We start from the raw sequence: 19,599 nt of genomic DNA on the forward strand, positions 1-19,599 counted from the left end.
ACACCTGCCGGAGCCCCGCCCACACACCTGCCGGAGCCCCGCCCACACACACGACTAAGCCCCGCCCCTCTCTCCCCTCCAGGTCTGTTGGCGGAGAAGGACAGTAATTACTGTCTCTGCAGGACACCCTGCAACCTGACCCGCTACAACAAAGAGCTCTCCATGGTGAAGATCCCCAGCAAGACGTCAGCCAAGTACCTCGAGAAGAAATTTAACAAATCAGAAAAATATATCTCGTAAGCGAAGTGGGCATGGTGGGCAGCGGGGAGAAAGGAAGGGTCGAGGAGGAACTGGGGGCGATTTGAGGAAGAGGGCAACAGGAAGCAGTCGGCGCCCTTTGGCAGACATGAATTGAACTTGGCTGTGGGACAAGCTCTGTGTTTAGGACTCAGAAAGCAAAGACAAAGATGGTTAAGACGGAGCACCCTGGCCTTTAAGGAGCCTGAAGGAGTTTTCCAGGGAGGCCTTGCGCATTCTCTTACATTTGCCGGGAACGCTTTTTCTCTCACACTTTACCTAGCTGGTTCCTCGTTGTGCAGGTCTCTGTCTCAAGGTCATCTCCTCAAACCCCTGAATGAATGCCCCACCCTTTATTTTTCTCTCCAAGCACTCTGGTGTTTTCCTTCAGAACGCTCGCCCAAGTGTGTAATTCCATATTCGTGTGTGTGTGTGTGTGTGTGTGTGTGTGTTCCCCACTAGACTGAAAGCCCCCTGAAGGCAGGAAGAGCCTTTGCTTTGGTTCTGTGCTGGAGAGTGCCTGGCACATAGTTGGTACTCCAAAAATGTCTTCTAACGGAATAAATGAATGAGGTCCATGGGAGAAGAGGTGTGCCAGGCAGAGGCTGAGCAGAAAGGATCGGCACAGGGCAGACAAGGGGCAGGCCAGAGAGAGCCAGGGCAGGCCATGTGTCACCTTGTAGGTGGAGCTGGCCATGCGGTGGGGGACAGGGAGAGACTTTCCCCGGAGACAATAGGGAGCGTCCAAAGAGCTTTGAGTGGACGAGTGACAGCAGCAGAACTTTCTACACAGATGGAAATGTTCTGAGTCTGTGATGTCCCACACGGGAGCCACTAACCACATGTGGTTCTTGAGCATTTTAAATGCAGCCTGTGTGACTGAGGAGCTGAAATGTAACTTTTTTTTCAGTGTGACTTCGTTTAGCAGTTTTAGGAAGATTCCTCAGGCGGCAGGTGGACAGGACAGATGGGAAGCCAGAAGAAAGGGTTGGAGGCTGGTGGGGGCAGGTGCCATTACCCAGGCAGGGGATGGTGACCCTTACTTTGAGTGGTGCCTCTGGGAGCCCTGCAGGGGAAAGGGGATTTGCATCTCTCTCCCCAGCCACTCTCTCCTGCCAACACTGCTGCCAAAGCCCAGCCTGGGGCAGCTTTGGCTCGGCAAGTTGAGAACAAGGGGCACCAAAGCTGTTGTGACCAGCAATGAAGGAGACGGCCCCGCTGTTGAGCACATGTTCTGCCAGCAGCGATGACTTTTCCTGCCAAGGTGTGTCTTGTTAACACACCTGCCTAAAGGAGCAAAAGGGAACCCCCAGCCAGATCTAGATTTGCTCCCTAAAATCCCTCCCTGATCCTGGCAGTTGACTTGGCAGTGCTAGAGTCGGGGGCTCCCACTAGGAGAAGCTTGTAGTAAATCCAAGTAGGAAGACACCTGGGTGGCATGGTTGGTTAAGCATCTGACTCTGGGTTTTGGCTCAGGTCGGGATCTCGGGGTTGTGAGATCGAGCCCCGCATCAGGTTCCACACTCAGTGCGGGAGTCTGCTTGAGATTCTCGCTCTCCCTCTCCTTCTGTCCCTCCTGCTCCTCTCTCTCTCTCTCTCTCTCTCTCTCTCTCAAATAAATAAATAAATCTTTAAAAAAAAATCCAAGTAGGAACTTGGGTTGGGGAGGCTTTCAGGAGTGGGTACGGGGTACCCAGGAGGTCAGAGGGCTGAAGCAAGGCCAAAGAATGAAGAGCTTGTTCAGAAAGTACTGAGCTCCCCTAGGGGTAAGGAGCCAGGCAGACTCTTTGGGGGCGCAGAGATCTGGACATCAGGCAATACTCATGGAAAGGACACAAAGAAGGGACAGCTGAGGGACAGAGGGGCAGAGCTGATACGTGCCTCTTGTCTGTAAAGAGCACTGGGCTGGGAGTCAGGACTCTTGGTTCCAAGGCCAGCTCTGTCACCACCCAGCTCTGACTTTGGGCCATTTGTCGCACTTTCATGGGCTCAGCCTCACCCGCTGTCAAGGGGAAAGCTGTGTCAGGTGGGCCGTGTGGCCCCTGAGGGTTCTCACCATGTATGGTCCTGAATATTCCCTCTGCAGAGAGAACATCCTTGTTCTGGATATATTTTTTGAAGCTCTCAATTACGAGACAATTGAACAGAAGAAGGCATATGAAGTCGCTGCCTTACTTGGTAAGTCAGTGTCCATTACTCGAATTCCCACAGGTCATGGTGGGGCGTGGGGAATGGGGTGGGCAGTAGGGTCGGCAGGCAAGCGGGTAGATAGATACACTTGTGGAAGAGTCTGGCCTTTTCGTGCTCTGATTACTCTCTCTGTCCCAGAATGGGAGGGACTCCGGTGTGGTGGGCGCGTTCGTCCCAGTTCATGCCCCAATGTAGGCCTTAGTTTCTCCATGGACACAACGAGGCAAGTGAGCTAAAAGGTCTCTTGGGGCCTTTCCAGCGCTGCCCTGTTGGATTCCGTGGTCTTCTGTCCTGAGGTTGGAACGAGCCTCGGGGCCACAGCAGGGAGAGGGAGTGGTCCAGTGGAGCGAAGGCTGCACTGTGGGCGGTCCCCAGGCAGTGAGGGCCCCCGGATGGAGCCCAGCCTGGAAAGCAGCATCGCATCCTGGAGGCCAGATGTTCCCCATGGACTGAGAGTCCTTTGTCAAACACAGAAGAAGGGCCACACATCCCCAGATGTCTACAGACCTGACTGCCAGCCCCACACAAGGTCACACCTGCAACCCTGGCCACGTGAGCATGTAAGGGATGAGGGACCTTCATTTCAATCCCGCCCCGCCCAGGGCAAAACCCACAAGACTCCCGAAGGTGGCCAGTTAAAAGATCTGCCCCGGGGGCCCTTCTCCCGACTCCTACTCACTCTCAAGAAAGGACATGATGCTGTCCCTACAAAGAGAATTAGCTGCGCTTGGATCTGTGAGCGGGACCCCGGCAGAGGGGGACGGCAGGTGTAGAGGGAAGCAGACAGGCACAGCATCAGACCACTGCATACCAACTAGAAGGATGAGGGCATGTGGCCTCTCCTCACTGCACATCAGGTCCCTCATCTGTATAAAGGGTCTAATAAAAGTACTTGATGATTTTGTTGTGAGGGTTAGCTGGCAGGGAGCACCAGCCCACAGACCGCCCATGAAGAATGGTTTCTGGTACCTGGACAGTCACCATGCCAGGCGCCCAGGTTCCAGCTGCTTCCACTTGCTGTCAGAGGATCTCTGACCCTCTCCCAGGAGACTGGGGGCTTGGCCACAGCAGAGACTCAGCTGGGTTAAGGTGGCTGCCACTTGGGTCTCAGACACTGTTGTGGTCAAAAGGGACTGAGCCAAGAGACTAACACTTTAGACTCAAGGTAGAGGTCATGCTCTGGGGATATAGACCCCCCTCTCCCTACCTCTGTCATCTTGTCACCTTCATTTCCTAAGGAGAACTCAAGACAAGGCTCTTCCCTCCCCTCCCCAACACAGGCTCACTGCTCGCTCTCTCACACACACACACACACACACACACACACACACACACACACTGAGGAGGGTCTGAGTTCTGGATCTGTCAGAAAGGATAGCTTCTCCCTGCATCAGCTTTGAGGACAAGCGTGTTCCCAGCTTCTTGTTCCCACTCAGAATAGCCTGCTGAGGAGATCATGCTGCCATCTGTACCGCCTGTGCTGGGAGCTTGCCGCTCGCAGACCCTCAGCCATCAGGCCCTTCCCTCAGCACCGTGCAACTCACCCTCCCCACCCTGGGCACCCTGCACATGCCCTCAGGCCACACAGAGCACACCCCAGCCCAAAGCTTACACACACACACACACACACAAACACACGCGGGCCTCACGCGGCAGAGGCACATCTGCACAGATGCACTACGTGAGTACATGTACTCAGTCACGTACACCTGTCCATACACGCAGACATGCTCCCACAGCTTGCGCACACTCTCACGCGCGATGCCCACCTCCACAACGCCACACTCACACACACTGGGACCTCTCAGCGTCCCTACCCTAGACCTAAAAAGCCACCTGCCTAAAGCCATGGACAGCCAGACATGCTCGCACAGAGTGCCCTGATGCATACCCCACCCTCGGTCACACCGCTTGTGTGTCCAAACACACACCTCACACCTGACAGGTACATGGGGAAGTACACACTCCCCAGGGCATGAGAGAGAGAGCAGGGGGAGAGGAGGGAAGGGAGTCATTGGGAGCTCAGCTCCAAGCCCCACCGGGAGGAACCCCCTCCTCGCCCTCTCTGCCTGCTCACATGGGACTGTGGCTGTCGGCCTGCCTTGCCACAGTCAGGGATAGAGGGCAGATGGAGCCAACAGAATGTTCTCAGACCAAGAGCCTGTGGTCTCCAGGAAGAGTGGGCACCCATCCTGGCAGCACCCTCTTTTCCCAGCACTCTCCCTGCTTAGCCCAGCAGCTGAGAGTCAGAGTTCCCAGGTGCCAGGACCTCACAGTGGTCTCCTTTCCCCTCCCCTCCAAATGTCCTTTGAAGGCAACGCTACTGAGAAGGTCAGGGTTTCCAAAATCACACGGCAAGCCAGTGGCAACTCTCCAAACTCAGATCCTCCGAGCCCTCTGCTCTACCACACTGCCTCCAGAGCAAAGCATTGGGGCTTTGGGGGGACTAGGACCCCATGGTAAATCTGAGAACAGCTTCTCAGGTAGGGACCTTCCCCCTACAAACACTTAGGTACACACAGGTTAACATCTCATATTCCGTTTTAAAGGGTCTCCGACCATCCACAGCCCCCACATGGGGAGTTGTTCTCAAGCTCTGGTGGGCAAGAGAGCCCTGGGAACTTAAAAACTCCTGACTTTCAGACCCCAGCCCCAAGAGTCTGATTTTATAGACCCGGGGTAGGTCCAGACATCTACACTGAGTACAGGTGTCTCAGGAGGGAGAAGACCCGGAGACCAGTCAAGAAAGACTTTGGTCAGTCAAGAGAGACTGTGTACCCCACAGCAAGAACTCCTACTCTAGAGAAAGACCAGATTGAACATTTACCCTCAGGTGGGAAAGTGAGGGGATGCTTCCTATGACCTTATCCCAAGGGTGAGAGGTGTCCTGAGTTGGTCCTGGAGGCCTTGTCATGATGGGTGAGGGAAATGGGTCTCTTGGGTCATTGCTTCCAAAACCCCCAACCATGGCATCCAACCCATGAGCCTTGGGCTAGACTACTCTTGCCCCAGGCAAGGACCACACACTTCTTGTCTCTATTCCCAGCCCAGAGCCAAAGGGCCCTCTCCAGGTGATTCTGAAGGTAAGAGAATAAGCGGTTAGCCTGTGAGGTCTACTCCAGGCCCTCCAGTAAGCCCTCAAGTTCATTCCCATCACCACTGGGTGCTGTGCAGTGAGAGAGGGAATTGTCCAAGGCTTGATCTGTCCCCGGGCCAGGCTTACCATAGAAAGGGAACCTTTGCAAAGGTCTGGTTTCTGAGTTCGTCTCACCCCTTCCTAGAAACGCTGTGACTAAAGCCAAAATCTTTGATCTTTTCTGTCTCTCCAGGTGATATTGGTGGTCAGATGGGATTGTTTATTGGTGCTAGTATCCTTACAATACTAGAGCTCTTTGATTATATTTATGAGGTAAGATTGGGGTTGCTCGTGGGGAAGTGACCCTATGCTGGGACCCTTGTCCTGCCTGGATGTTCAGAACCAAAGCGCAGGGGAGAGGGTGACCTCTCTCCACCCAGAGCCTGCTTTCTTCTCCCTGTCCATGGACATTGTCTATCACCAAGTCCTAGGCAGGGAGGAGGGGTGGACCCAAGAGAGACAGAAGCCGACTCCTATCCTCAGGTTGCTGGAAGAACTATGGGCTGTCCGCACTCAAAGGGAGGGAGAGGAAGGGTTGAGAAGGAGAAGAGCCAAACCTCAGGCCAGCTCTGAGACCCTCCCACACAAGGCCAGCTGTTATGGCTTCATACATATGTGTGTCTGTGCCCACACACTCACAGCACATGCACACACATGCCCTCCATGCACACATACTTCTGCCACGCTTACATACATCACCCACAAACACACATGCACACTGTACACATACCACTCACACATACACGCTACAGCCACACAACACACACACACACACACCTGCCCTCCGGCTGGCCCGTCACCTGAGTAGTGCGTGTCTGGGTGCAGGCAGGTTTAGAGAAGGGCCATTTCCTGGCAGAGTCCTGAGCGAACAAGAAGAGTAAGGGTACGATCCCTCAGCGTCCCCCAGACCACCTGAGTTTTGTGCGGCAAAGGAGCCTGCAGAGGGCTGTCCTTGGCCAAAGCCAAATGGGAACCCCTGTGGGGAAGTGGAGGACCTCTGAGACCAGGGCCCTCGGGAGTGCCACACTCCACCTCCCAGCATGGTGACCTTGTTCCCCAAACCCAAATCAGGCCCCAAGGCCAGATCTTACTCTGCTTTGTTTATTAATTTTTGTGAAATAAAAGCTTCTGCTGTATAAAGTGATGGAGATTACATACCAGGGAACACGTGGAATGCCTACCCTTTATCACTAAGAATCAAATGTTACGGACTCACGGGTGCCCTGACCTTATAAACGAGTGTGGCTGTCAGGCCTCATCCCCGAGGCCCAGCCTCAGAAACAGGCTCCCGGGCTGCTCATGCACACCCCCACCTGGTCCCCAAGAAATGACAGTCAAGATGCCAGCTGGGGCCCTCCTGTGACCACTTGCAGTCTCTGGCTCCTGCACCAACACCTCACCCAGCCCAGGGAGGTCCCTCTGCCTTCTCTCCCCCATCCCCCAGCCTGACCAACCCCCAACCCCGTCGCGATTCTCTTGCAGCTGATCAAAGAGAAGCTCTTAGACTTGCTTGGCAAAGAAGAGGACGAAGGGAGCCACGATGAGAACGTGGTAAGGGCAGCGCCCATGCCGTTGGTTGCTCGGTCCCCCAGCCTCTGCCGGCCTTATGAGACCAGAGGTCAGGGCCAGGACGGCAGGAGAGACACACCTCATTGCACACTTTAACTTGGCTCATCGGAGGACACCCCCACTGAGCCTCGGGGCTTGGTGGCGAGCACTGGATGCAGCGATCCCAGAGATGCTTGCAAGGGGAGGTCCTGTCTGGCCCAGTGGGGCTTGTCCCGGACCCAGAGGGCTACTGCTCTCATCTTACGCCTTGGGAGACGCAGGGAAGTTCTGCACCCTTATTCCTCGGGGTAGCAAAACACAAGTAAGGATGTCACTGGTACTCGACTCCCTTTGAAGGGGACAGGGAGGTTGGGCCCCCGTGAGGTGGGGAGCAGCCGTGATTCCCATCGAAACTGCCAACTACTCGTTGCCAGGGCTGTGTATTTGACGCCCTTGAGGTCCAGAAGCCCCAGGTCCCCCGGCTGGTGAGTGGCAGAGCTGGGCGCAGAGCCCCCTGACCACAGCCCACTCTGCCTGCCTTCCCTGGAGCAGCCACAGAGGCAGCACCTCTCAGGGCTGTCCGCTCTCCTTCCCAAACTCGGCCTGCTCCCAGCTTGTCCCTGGACACCCACTAGGTGGCCGCCCTCCCGGCCCTCCCCTCTAGCCCAAAGTCAGCAAATCCCAACTGAGGCCAGCCCCTCCTCCGAGACAGACCCTCATTTCTGTTCCAGACTCTAGTTCTCCAGCCACCTCCCAGGCTGAAAATCTCTGCCTTGGTTCCCTCGGGCCCCTGCAGCTCTGGTGACCCGAATATGGCATCTGTGGAGGGGAGGGCAGGTGAAAGGGGCCCGGGCTCTGGGCTCTGGTCCCTGTGTCCCAGCTGCCGGCCTGAGCATCTGCAGACCCACAGGAACCTCAGGGGGTCATTGGGATTGAGCAGCCCCTGCCTCTAAAGCGGGCAGCAGTGCCTCCTTTGTAGGAAGTGCTTGGCCAGTGGAGGTTCCCTCCCTCTTCCCATCCCCCCTCTGCCCTCAGAATGTCACAGAGTCACAGCCTCCCTCTGCCGCCTCCCCCTCCCCCAGCCCCATCCTCACCAAGTCTCCCCCACATTCTTGGCACAGCCTCCTAGGCAGTGTCTGCTCCCATTCCTCCCAGCCTCTAGCCCTCTGCAGCCGGGGAGTCACTGGGAAGACTCCAGGCCCTCCCAGCCCCGCCCTGCTGAGACTGCTTTCTTCTTGGGGCCAGCTGAACCCTAAAGGACCACTGGGGAGCCGTGACTACTCCGGTTCTGACTTTTGGGGGTCTCCCCACTTCCTACTTGGCCTCAGCCAGTGGAACCCCCTGCCCCAAGCCTAGAACCCCAGAGGCTCTATCTCCCCCACCCCAGGAAGGCCTCAAGGGGGACCCCCGCCCTCCTGCCTCAGAGCTAGAGAGCACTCAGAGGTAGCTTTGGGCCATACCTTAGGGGTACATCTAGAAGAGAAGTTCAAACCAGCCGCTGAGCTCCATCACCAGGGAGCCCTCTCCCCACCCTGGGGGCACTTAGGTGGGCAATGCTGAGGACTCTGAAGACCCCCGCCCCGCCGGTCTCGTGCCCCACAACAGGGGATGCCTGGGGCAGGAGCAGCAGGGCGAGCCCCAATAGAGCCCACCAGCAGGGGGGCCTCAGCTCCCAGGGCCTTGACTGGGCTGCCAGTGGCATCGTGACACCATTTTGCAGAATGAGTATCAACCTCCGCTGTCCCCTTCCCTCCAGAGCACTTGCGACACGATGCCAAACCACTCTGAAACCATCAGCCACACTGTGAATGTGCCCCTGCAGACGGCCCTGGGGACTCTGGAGGAGATTGCCTGCTGACAGCCCTCGGACCGCCCGGCAACCCCCAAACAGACCTGGAGGCCCAAGACCCAGGACAGGGGACAGCAGGCACAGGTGCGATGGCCCCTGGTGACAGAAAGAAGAGCCCCCTATGCACACATAGCAAACTCTCTGCCAAAACCTCGCTGCGGCCACGTCTGATGCGACGTGTCCTCGGGCCCCACCGTGCGTCCCTCTTAGGAGAAATGAGTCACGCTCCGGAACTGTCCGAGAACCCACCTGCCATCACATCTCACTGCCAGATGTAAAAAGCACCTGCATGCTGAGACCGCTCACGGCGCCACCTCCACGTCTGTCTCTCTACCTGACTCTCCTCCGCGTGCTCCCCGCAGCCACTCTGCGGCCACCCAGCGGGACCAGGTTCTAGCCCCGAAGTCGCCACCGCGTGGCCACGCTGGGGTCGCAGCTGCACAGTCAAGAGGGAAAGCGCAGAACTCTCAACCACGTCCGGTCCTTGTGTACTTTGTGAAGGTTCTGAACCTGCCCTCAAACCCCTGCCCTCCCCCGAGCTGGCCCCTGGGCTGACCAGGGCCCCCCACCCCCTACCCCCGTCCCAGCGCCTGGTGGAGGCAGGGTGGCCTGGGCGACTCCAGCACTCATCCATGGGACCCACGTCATTCTGCTGTCCCCGTGACCTAGCTTGTACAGTCCGATTCTGTTTCTTCTTCGGGGGGCTTGTTTTGTCTGTCTGTCGGAGATCTGTTCTGTTTGGTTTGGTTTTTACTTTCCAAATTTGGGTTTTGATGTTCTGAGGTTTGGTTTGATTTAGTTTTTCCATTTTCTCTGGCATTTATTTATTCGTGCTTCCAGTCACGGTCATATTAAAAGCTGGTCTTGTGGAAACAGCTGAGTTGGTGCTGCCTTGTCCCCCATACTCAGGTCTCCCTCCCCCCTCAAAGCCTTTCGAAAGGGCCAGGCCCGCCGGGTCAGAGCCCACAGATTACATACATGTCAGGTTTCCTGGACCAGCGCCTACTGTTAGAAAGTGTCTAGAGGAAATGCACTTCTAGTCTGTTCTAAATCTTTAAAAACTATTGACTGCAGCCTTGTAAATGACTATTAACACATCACAGCTTGTGGTCTGAACGGCACTGTTGGCGACCACAGACATGTGGCTTGAAGAGAGGGAGGCAGAGAACGATGCCTAAACCTAAAAACCATGAGGGAAGACTTCCCACCCCTCTGCCCCTCCTTCCTCTGTCCCAAGGCCTCTGATCCTGTCAGTGAAATCCGAGCTGTCCCACGTGGCAGCCTTTCCAGACCCTCTCTCTGCACCCCACCTCCTCACCCCCCCTTCAGAGGTCACTCTGGCTTTCTGCTTGGCTCCGCACAATGGCTGAGGGGATGGTCAAGGGGGAATGTTGGGAGTAGGTGCCTCATGGGGAGAGGGGAGGCCTTTTCCAGCCCCTCCCACCAAAAGGGGCTTCCTGTCTGGGCAGAATCCTTGCCCTCATGGCATCACGCTGATTCCCCACTTCCCCCATTCAGGGCCTGCCCCCAAAGCCCCGCAGAAAGGCTTTGTGTGGCATGTGCTGCCTTTTTCACGCACAGGTGCGCAGAAAACACTGGCTGGACCAGGAGTTCGGGGCTCTGGCCCCGGCTCTGCCTCCTGATCTCTCTGCTGATCTCAAACCCCCTCGGTCCTCTGACCCCTCTCCCCTCCCCATCTGCTCACGCAAGAAGACTGGTATTTCCCCAGCCACCAGCTGAAAAGAGCCTGGCACCAGGAGTTAGGAATGCTGTCCCCAGGGCCTTCCTGCAGTAGCTGTGTGACGATGGCCACGTGCTCCTCTCTGGACTCAGCGCCCTCAATTTGAAGATGAAATTAATCGCGTACCTGTGTCTTCATGCATGATCTCAAGAGGCACCTTCATACTCAAGGCTCACGATAGAACTGCTGTCCCTGCTCAGGGGGACACGTCAAAGCAGCCACACCCAGGCCGAGGCGGTGGCCAGGGGGCAGCTGGGACACAGCATCCCTGAGATCCCTCCTCCCAAGCTCCCTCTCAGCTGGGCTTGCCTGAGGCTGTCAGCAAAGCTGGGCTTTAATCCTTAGGAGCCAAGTGCAAGGCTGCTGGAAGGCACCCTGTTTTTGTCCTTTTACTGTGGCTGTAACAGATGTAGTGGTTTACAATACAACTGTGTTGCCTTCGAGTTCTGGAGGTCACAAGGCTGGCACGGATGTCACCGGGCTACAATTTGTGTCAGCGGGGCTATGCTCCTTCTGGAGGCTCTAGAAGAGAAACCATTTCCTCCCCTTTTCCAGCTCCTTTTCCACACCCACGTTCTGTGGCTGTTGGCCTCTTCTTCCGTCGGCCAACCCAGCAATGGTGGGTGGAGTCCTTACGTCACACAGCCGTGACTTCCTGGGTCACCTCTCCCTTTATCCCAGACCCTCTCCTGCCTCCCTCCTCCACTTTTGAGGGACTCCTATGATTATACCAGGCCCTCCTGATAACCCATGATAATGTCCCCATCTCGAGGTCACCAACTTAATCACAAATGTCAAAGTCTCATAGGGTAATGTGTTCACAGGCTCCAGGGATTAGGATGTGGCCATCTTTGGGAGGCATTAGTCTACCTACCAAAGCCCTTTTGGACCATGTAGCCTACTGCCCTCTTTTTCCAAATGAACAGACCCAGCAGAGGAGGGGAGGGACTTGCCTAGCATCACATAGTCGGTTAATGGCCTTGCCAAAGCTACACACCCAAGCTCCCAGGCTCATAATTCCATCTCTAGACCCACCAAAAAGCACAAAGCAAGATGAACTGAAAGTGATCATTTTTTCCAGACTTTCCCAGGGCGCGGAAGTCCCTCTCCTTAAACAAACACATGCATCACTGCATCAGGCCGGAAAATGTCTTTCCAGTGCCCAGACTGTCAGATGCAGAGGAACAGTGAGTGTCCTAAGACCGCTCCCAATGGGGACAAGAACAAATGAAATGTCTATTCAGTGAGTTGGGAATCTACGGGAGGCTTCTGTCTTGTTCCAGTTTAACAAGTTTTATAAATGTTTTGAAAATTTATGTCTTAAGATACAATGTGAACTGCTTCATTGGATTTTGGGCTTCCTTTTCAAAAAAAAAAAAAGAAAGAAAGAAAGAAAGACTGACTTCAGATCAATTTGTGATGGAGCACAGAATATTCTAGAAGGCTGGGATTGCTTCGGGCCTCACATACGTACACGTTCCTTCTGATCTGGAGATTCCGGTTTTATTCATCTTGGAGCAGGTCTACAGAGTTAACCTGTTCAAAAGGGAAAAGATAGGAGATTCAAGAGAGCCAATTAATAGCCTACTAACCAGTTGTTAGGAATAGCCTACTAACCAGTCACTAGTAATAGCCTACTAACAAGTCGTTAGTAATAGCCTACTAACCAGTCACTAGAAATAGCCTACTAACCAGTTGTTAGGAATAGCCTACTAACAAGTCGTTAGCAATAGCCTACCAACCAGTTGTTAGATCCTACTAACAGATCGCTACTAACCAGTCGTTAGCCAAAGACAGAGGTGTATGCCTGAATGCTTGGGAGTGTTGCGGTGTTTTGTCTTCTCATTTCAAACAAGTAGCCATGGGTGTAATCATTTCCTTAGTGAAGACGTGGAGACGTTTGGTAGACAGAGGAGACTTGGCGACGTGTCATGTTTTCTAGAGGGACCCCCCCCAACCAAAGATGTCAGGAAGACCAGGAATGTGGAGCAGTCACAGACTCAAACCGCAGGTCAAATTATCAGTCATCTCAAAGAACCACATCAATCGATCAATCAAATAATGGCACATAACCTCAGAAAGAGAATCCGCGGGGCTTGCCGCAGTGAGGGGCAGCCAGAGGAAGAAACATTTCCGTGAGCAGCCACGCCAAGGACGGGGCTGGCTCTTTGCACGCTGTTGCTTTGTTGTTTTTGGCGGAGAGAAACCGGAGTGATTTTCTTTTCCTCTTTCCAGCTAGAAGCTATTTTTGTAAGAGTCTTTATCACAAACACGCCTAGCCAGAAAGGTTCACAGAGGGGCTCCGGAGAGGTGGGAAGGAGGAAGTTCAGGGGCCGACACCGTCCAGGGGAGTGCTGGGTGGCTACTGTGTTTGCTCAGGGGACACTCAGCTCAGCCTGCCTGAGCCTAGAGGCCCAAGGAGAAACCTGAGACCTCTTCCTCCACAAACTCAGAGATTTTAATTTGATTCTGTAATTTAACCTCGGAGCAGAGGTGAGGACCCCCCAGAAAACACCAGTGAAGGAGCTGCCTGTTATAGAATAGAGGCAGCGGCTCCTGGAGGCCACGGAAGCTACCAGCCCTGATCCACTCACAGCCAGGGCAACCCAGCACAGTCTAACAAGCTTCCCGGCCTAGCGGGGAAGGGGAGACACAGGAAGAACACAGGATCACTATTTATTTCAACTCCCATTGATTGGCTGTCCATTATGCGCCGGGCACTGGCCCCCAAGGAATTTACTATCTGAGCAGGGATGCTGACAAGTAAACAGGTGACTACAAAGATGAACCCAAGTTCAGGGAATGAGAGCGCAGCAGAGGCCAGGCTTGTGAGGTGGGGAGTGCTAGAGAAGGGACGCCACCATGTAGGTCCAGGGAACCCGAGTAAAGAAGGGAAAGGAGAAAACATCCAAAATGACCACTTGGGCACAGACAGATGCAAAGGATGAGGGGCGGGCCAAGGTGGAAGCCCTCAGCTCCTTCCCCGGCTCTCCAAGTGTCTGTGAAGATACGTCCCAGCCGAGGGTTGATTGATTTAGCAAATGATTCTCTCCCCATTCATCTGAGACTCCTGGCACATGGAATCATTTTGTGCACGCATATGAATATTCCGAGGGCTGATAGGTTGGGCGCCTGTGGGGCCAGAAAGTCCCTGGGGACCAAGAAAACAGGTCAGTGGGAACCAACCCAGCCTGAGGACAGATGGCAGGAAGAGAGACCCTTACTAATGCGATTTAACATTTGTGGAAATCTGTGCTCCCCGACTTTGCAAGAGGGAAGCAACAGTGAAAAAGGCTTTCGACAGAGAGTCAAAGGATTGGCTTTTCAATCCATTTCTGCCATAAACGGACCATATAACATTGGGCAATGTACTTCACTTCTCTGGGCCTCGGTTTCCCCCTCTTTAGAAGAAGAGGGGGTGGAAAACAAACAGATAAGCCTTTGGTGTGCCCCAGCTCCAACAGTCTATGAGTGTAAGACAAGAATGGGGGTCAGGCACCCCAGCAAGTATTTAATGATGCTGGGTTGGGGGGGTAATTATGAGGATTAAATGAGCTAGGGTAAATACCTTCTCCCTTTTCTTCTTTTCTTTTTTTTTCCCCATAAAACACTAATTCTTCATCTTTCTTGGATTCAAAATAAGTTGAAAGCTATGAGCTCTCTCCCCGGGGGGGATTAAAAAAAAGTGCACATGGTCACAGAGATATACGTGCAATTTTGTTTTTTATTTCAGGAGGGTTGCGGACCCCCCGGAGCTCCTCTGTGATCCTCCAGGGGTGCCCTGAGGCGAGGCAAAGGCTCCCTGGTCCAGAAAGTGCCTTTCTCCTCCATAAAAGGGCCACCACGCCACAAAGAGCAACCAACATTTCTTCTCCTAAAATGGCATAATGGCTGTCATTTTTCAATTTACAGGAGGGGAAAAAAGAAAGCTAGATAGGATTTGATCAATTTCAAGTTTTTCCTCCCATAATTTTTTTTTAAACCTTCGGCACCTGCCACAGCTTGTGTGCTAATGAGTTCCCACAGATGGCAAAATGAATGAGCGAGCAGAAAATGAATGTGAACAGAAAACCTTGAGATGTGATTTCATAAAAACCATTTTATGCATGCGATGATTTCGAGGGCCGAGGAGACCTGTATACATAGAAAGCCACAGCGGCATCACTTGGCAAACCTCCCCGTGGCCTGGTTCTTGAAACGTGGCCGCCGGCCTGACGGTGTACGTGTAGGAAATGCATGCCTTGTGGTCCCTGGCTGCTGTTGAGCCCCGGACACACACACACACACACACACACACACACCACTGTGGACACCTCATTCATTTCTGAGCAGGAAGGTAATGGTGCTTCTTTAAAACACAGAACACCGCCACCACCACCACCACCACCACCAAAAGAGCTCTTGAAAATGGATGTGAGTGAGGCTTTGGGATGGGGAATTTGGCTGCCTTGTGTCCTTGAATCTGCTCTCCACGCCATGCCTCTGAAGGAAGTGGTTCTCGTGGCCCACTTCTCACCGTCACAGGTCATTTGTCTTCCGTGGCGTTCGGACTTCGTGGTTTCCTTTCCAAAGGAATTAAAAGAGAGGCCCAAGACAAAGTGAGTGGCGGGCACCAAAGCATACCCAACTGAACCAGCCTTAGAGGGAGGAGGTCAAGGATCAGCTGGAAGGAGATATCCCAGCGCCAGGAAGGGTCTCTGCCCAGAATCCCTCACTCCGTAGGCATTTTCTGCATGCCCATCGCGTGCCAGGCATTGAGGAAGGCACAATCCCGAGGGGTGCTCAGAGCCTGGGTGGGCAGAGGTGGGCAACAGATGTACATGTGAGAACCTGAAGGGCAAGAGAGCTACAGTGAAGGTGCACAAGGCACAGGACGCTGGGTCTGTCGGCCAGGCTGAGGCCGGGCAGGTGTTGGCCAAAGCCTAGAGACATGGGTGGGAATTGCCTGGCAGCAAATACCTGAGCTGAGGCTTGGAGGTGGTGGCAAACTTGGAAGGTCTGGGGAAGGACAGATCCCTCCCTCCACTGTGCTTCCCACCCCACCCCACCCCCAGCTCCGGGGTCCGTCCAGCTAGAGTCCACAGGCTAGTTCAGCTATGAAGAGTGGGACACGCCAAGGACAGAGCACAGCCTTTGGAATCCAATGCCTCCATCAGAATCCCAATTTCTCCAGCTCCATTACCTTGGGCAAACTCTAGACCTTCTCTGGAACTCAGTTGCTTCGTAAAGATGGGGGCAACCTGCCTCCTTGGGTGCTGTTGGGTCAGTGAGATTAATTATGGAAAATGCCAGTGTGGTGCCTGACACAAGGTAGGCTGGAGATGAGGAAGCGCCATGCTGCCTGCTAGCTCCATGGACAGTGGCTGCCACCAAAGCATCAGGAGGGATCCCGGGCACTTGGAGGAAGAGAGGCTTGTGCTGTTTGTGATGTTGGCCACAGGCAGGAAGTGGGGGCCATCCGACACCCCGGAGAAGGTGTCCACTAAACGCTGGACCCCATCTGACCAGGCCAACCCCCCACTCCAGAAGCTTCAGGTCAATGCCTGAAGGAGGAAAAAAAAACAGTCATCTCCAGCTGAAAGGATGAGTCTTACCAGCAGAGCACAGGGATCTGCCCAAGGGCATCCCCTGCCTGCCTCACCTGTGCCTACAGGTAGAGAAATGACAGCACCCAGGCAGCTCATTAGCTGCTGGAGCGTTCACCCCACGCTGCAACAAAAGATACAGACAAGCCCATTTCCCACTAGTCTCCTAGAGTCAAACTAGCCGAGAATGAGGTGGCGGCTTGGACTAAAAAGAGGGACAATAATGCATTTCATTCTCCCTGCTTTCTGGAGAAATCTCAGCCACTTTGTCCAAACCAGCCCACTTCTCCTTCTGCTTCTACTTCCCACTGTCTCCCCTCTCCTCCTCCTCCTCATTCTTGGCAAAATTTTTTGAGGACATGGCACAGACCTCCCAAGTACACCCGGTCACCAGGACAGGCAGGACATGTGTCCACCATACCTCCCCAGTGGGGACCCCCAGAGCACAGGGAAACCAGACAAAGGGCCAGTATTTATTTTCTTTTCTTTTTTTTAAGATTATTTATTTATTTGACAGAGAGAGAGAGAGAGATCACAGGTAGGCAGAGAGGCAGGCAGAGAGAGGGGTAATCAGGTTCCCCGCTGAGCAGAGCACCCAATGTGGGCTCCATCCCAGGACCTTGAAACCATGACCTGAGGCGAGGGCAAGAGGCTTAACCCACTGAGCCACCCAGGTGCCCCAGGGCCAGTATTTCTTAAGCCCTCGCGCTGTGCCAGGCCATGTACTCAGTGCCTCACTGCTCTATTATGTGATCAGTGCAATATTGTGAGATGGCTTTATCAGCTCCCCTTGTCCCTGAGGACCACTGAGGTTCAGAGAGGTGGGGTGACTTTCCCAAGGCCAGGCAGTCAGGATAAGAGGGAAAAAAAAACAAACAAAACCAAAGGTTGTGCCAGCTCTTCCCAATTCGTGCTGAACTTCCTCTGTAAGACATGGCCAAGGGGAAAGGAAGTGGGACTTGGATGAAAAGCATCCAGGTTTGTCCCTCTGAGAGGTAGGGAGCCTCCCCAGGAGGGCTCAGGAGGAGCAATGGGTCTGTCTGGTGGGATGCCTAAGGCCTGACACTTAGCTGGTACTTAATACTGTTGCATGAGCCGCTCCTCTATTGAAGGAAGGTATCCAGGCTCATTCATTCACCCATTCTGCAAGCAGTAGCTGACTGCCCACCGTTCATTCCTTCATGCGTCAGTCATGCATTCAACAGGCTCAATGATTCACTGAGAACCCACTACGTGTCAGCCACTATTCCAAGTGCTGGAAATAGAAGGAACACACCCATTTCCTGCCCTCACGGTGCTTCCCATCTAGTATAAGGAAACGGAAAATGGGATGTATGTAAATTCACCCATGCATAAAATCATCTCCAAAAGTAACTTATGCTACCGTGGTAAGATCGTGACAAGACGGGAGAGGAGCTTCCTTCAGCTATGGTGGTCAGAGAAGGAAATCTGGGGATGTGAAATTGAGACAAGAGCTGGCTGGAGACAGACAGCGGCTCAAGGATCTAAGGAAGTAGCATTCGAGGAAGACCCAAGCGCAGGTGTGAAAGCCGCGCGGTGGAAACAAGCGTGCTGATTGGCTGGAGTGCGTGCGTTGAGAAGCATGGCAGGGGGTGGCGACAGGTAGGAAGCAGCCAGGGATAAAATCTGAACAGTTGAGAACATGTCAGCGGAGCCTGGCTTGGGAAACATCTTGTGTACCAAGCCAAGGAACTTGGACTAGAACCGAAAGCCATCGTGGTCGGGATGCAAGGGAGTAGCGAGGTGGAAAGCTCAAGGAAGGGAGGAGGAGGGATGGGAAGGGACCCCTCACGAGGCTGCCGCCCCAGGAAAGAAGTGACGGGGCTTGGGTGAAAGCAGTGGTATCTGGGATGGACAGGAGGGAGAGTTCTCAGAGACATTAGAGAGGGGAGAGAGACAGGCCATAGTGAGCACTGCAATGTGGGGCCAGAGTGTGACATGGAAGCAAGGAGGCACGAGGAGGTAGCCTGGTTACTCAGTCTGAGAACATCACTCAGAAACTGGGATTTGCAGGTGGACTTATGGACCATTTCACCCTCATGAACAGGTGAGGGCTCTCCCCTGGCTTCCTCTCTTCCATCTCCATATGCTCCTGGTCCACACCCCCCCCCGCCCCGCCCAGCTCTCCAGGATCCCGTGTCCAGACCTGCCTCTGCCCCCTGCCCAGCCCTATTTGGAAGGGGGGGGGTGCCCTGAGACCATCATGCCAGCCTCCATGTCCTTTTAAAACTCGTGCTTCGATTCCGAGGACCACCTACTCCTGGGTGACCAGGACCCAGTGGAGCAGTCAGCTGGTTGTAGGCAACAGAAACATAAAGTGAGGCTGAGAGAGAAGGTAGGCATCACCTTGAGATAATGGGCTGGGGGTCACGGGCCAGGTGAAGGAGAGCACAGACTGTACAGCGACCTAAGAGCACATGGGATCTTGACCTGGGTGCAAATTTATCTCTTCTGAGCCTCCATCTCCTTACCTGCGGAACGGGGATGACAAGGGCAGCTCCATTACAGTAACTGTTCCAGGGTCTAGATTAGATGGGGCATGGCACACAGTAGGCACACAGTGTTGCTTTCATGTTAAAAAGAGAGCCGTATCTCCCCATGACTTAATGAGAACGGATCCATTTCTCATTGGTCCCTGACACTCAGCTCCCAGCAAGGAGCCGCTCCCTCACCACCATCCACGCGTATGAGCAGCCCTCACGTTCTGGCGTCACCTCGACGTGGAGACAAGTGCTCCATGGGGAAGCCGAAGCAAAAGCCAAGGTGGGACACAAGACAGGGACAGTTGTGCCCTGGCAAGGCGAGTGGCCCAACACCAGACCACAAGTGGCAGGAAACTGGCCTGCCTTGCCAGTTACAGACCCTTAGCCACCCCTCTGCTGTTTGCTGAGTGGATGTGGTGGATTTGTTGGTGGATCTGGAGATGGCAGCTCCGTGGGGAGGGGCGGTCGACATCACAGTCTTCTCTCCTCCTGGGCAAGTACCAGCTATGCCTCAATCAGAGAACTGCAGGGTTCTCTGAGCCCTTTCCAGAAGAATCGACCATCTCAACTCAGGGCTCAGCCTCTCAGTCATCCCCTTGGTTGCTTCTCTTGCTACCACATCCACAGGGACTCTGAGACTACCCACCTTCCTTCTTCAGGAAGTGCCTCACCCAGTCCCCCCCACCCCCCGTCCCAAGAAACCTGAGACACTGAGGGCGAGATTAATGGAAAACAATGCTGCCTCCTTCTGAGCTCCCCACATATTGAGGAAGGCAGAGAAGTGCGGTGAGCTGCTGCCCAGAAGCCAT

At 54.3% G+C, this 19,599-nt stretch overlaps 1 protein-coding gene and 1 long non-coding RNA gene across 3 annotated transcripts in view; one reads left to right on the forward strand and one right to left on the reverse strand.

The window, feature by feature from the left end:
- The window catches only part of ASIC2 (acid sensing ion channel subunit 2), a 963,671-nt gene extending 953,836 nt beyond the window's left edge, over positions 1–9,835 (forward strand). For both annotated transcript variants that reach the window (XM_059379025.1, XM_059379024.1), the window contains exons 6-10: positions 83–236; positions 2,324–2,415; positions 5,757–5,836; positions 7,046–7,114; positions 8,868–9,835. In XM_059379025.1, coding sequence (XP_059235008.1) covers positions 83–236; positions 2,324–2,415; positions 5,757–5,836; positions 7,046–7,114; positions 8,868–8,969 — 497 coding nt within the window. In that variant the 3' untranslated portion in view covers positions 8,970–9,835. The remainder of the gene's footprint in view (positions 1–82; positions 237–2,323; positions 2,416–5,756; positions 5,837–7,045; positions 7,115–8,867) is intronic.
- LOC132003507 (uncharacterized) overlaps positions 1–11,009 on the reverse strand; it is a 65,246-nt gene extending 54,237 nt beyond the window's left edge. The window contains exon 1 of the long non-coding RNA XR_009400220.1: positions 10,828–11,009. This is a non-coding gene — a long non-coding RNA (uncharacterized LOC132003507). The remainder of the gene's footprint in view (positions 1–10,827) is intronic.
- Between the last annotated feature and the right edge of the window lie 8,590 nt (positions 11,010–19,599).

Source organism: Mustela nigripes, chromosome 16 (assembly GCF_022355385.1).
Source record: "Mustela nigripes isolate SB6536 chromosome 16, MUSNIG.SB6536, whole genome shotgun sequence".
In the NCBI taxonomy this organism is placed as follows: domain Eukaryota; kingdom Metazoa; phylum Chordata; class Mammalia; order Carnivora; family Mustelidae; genus Mustela; species Mustela nigripes.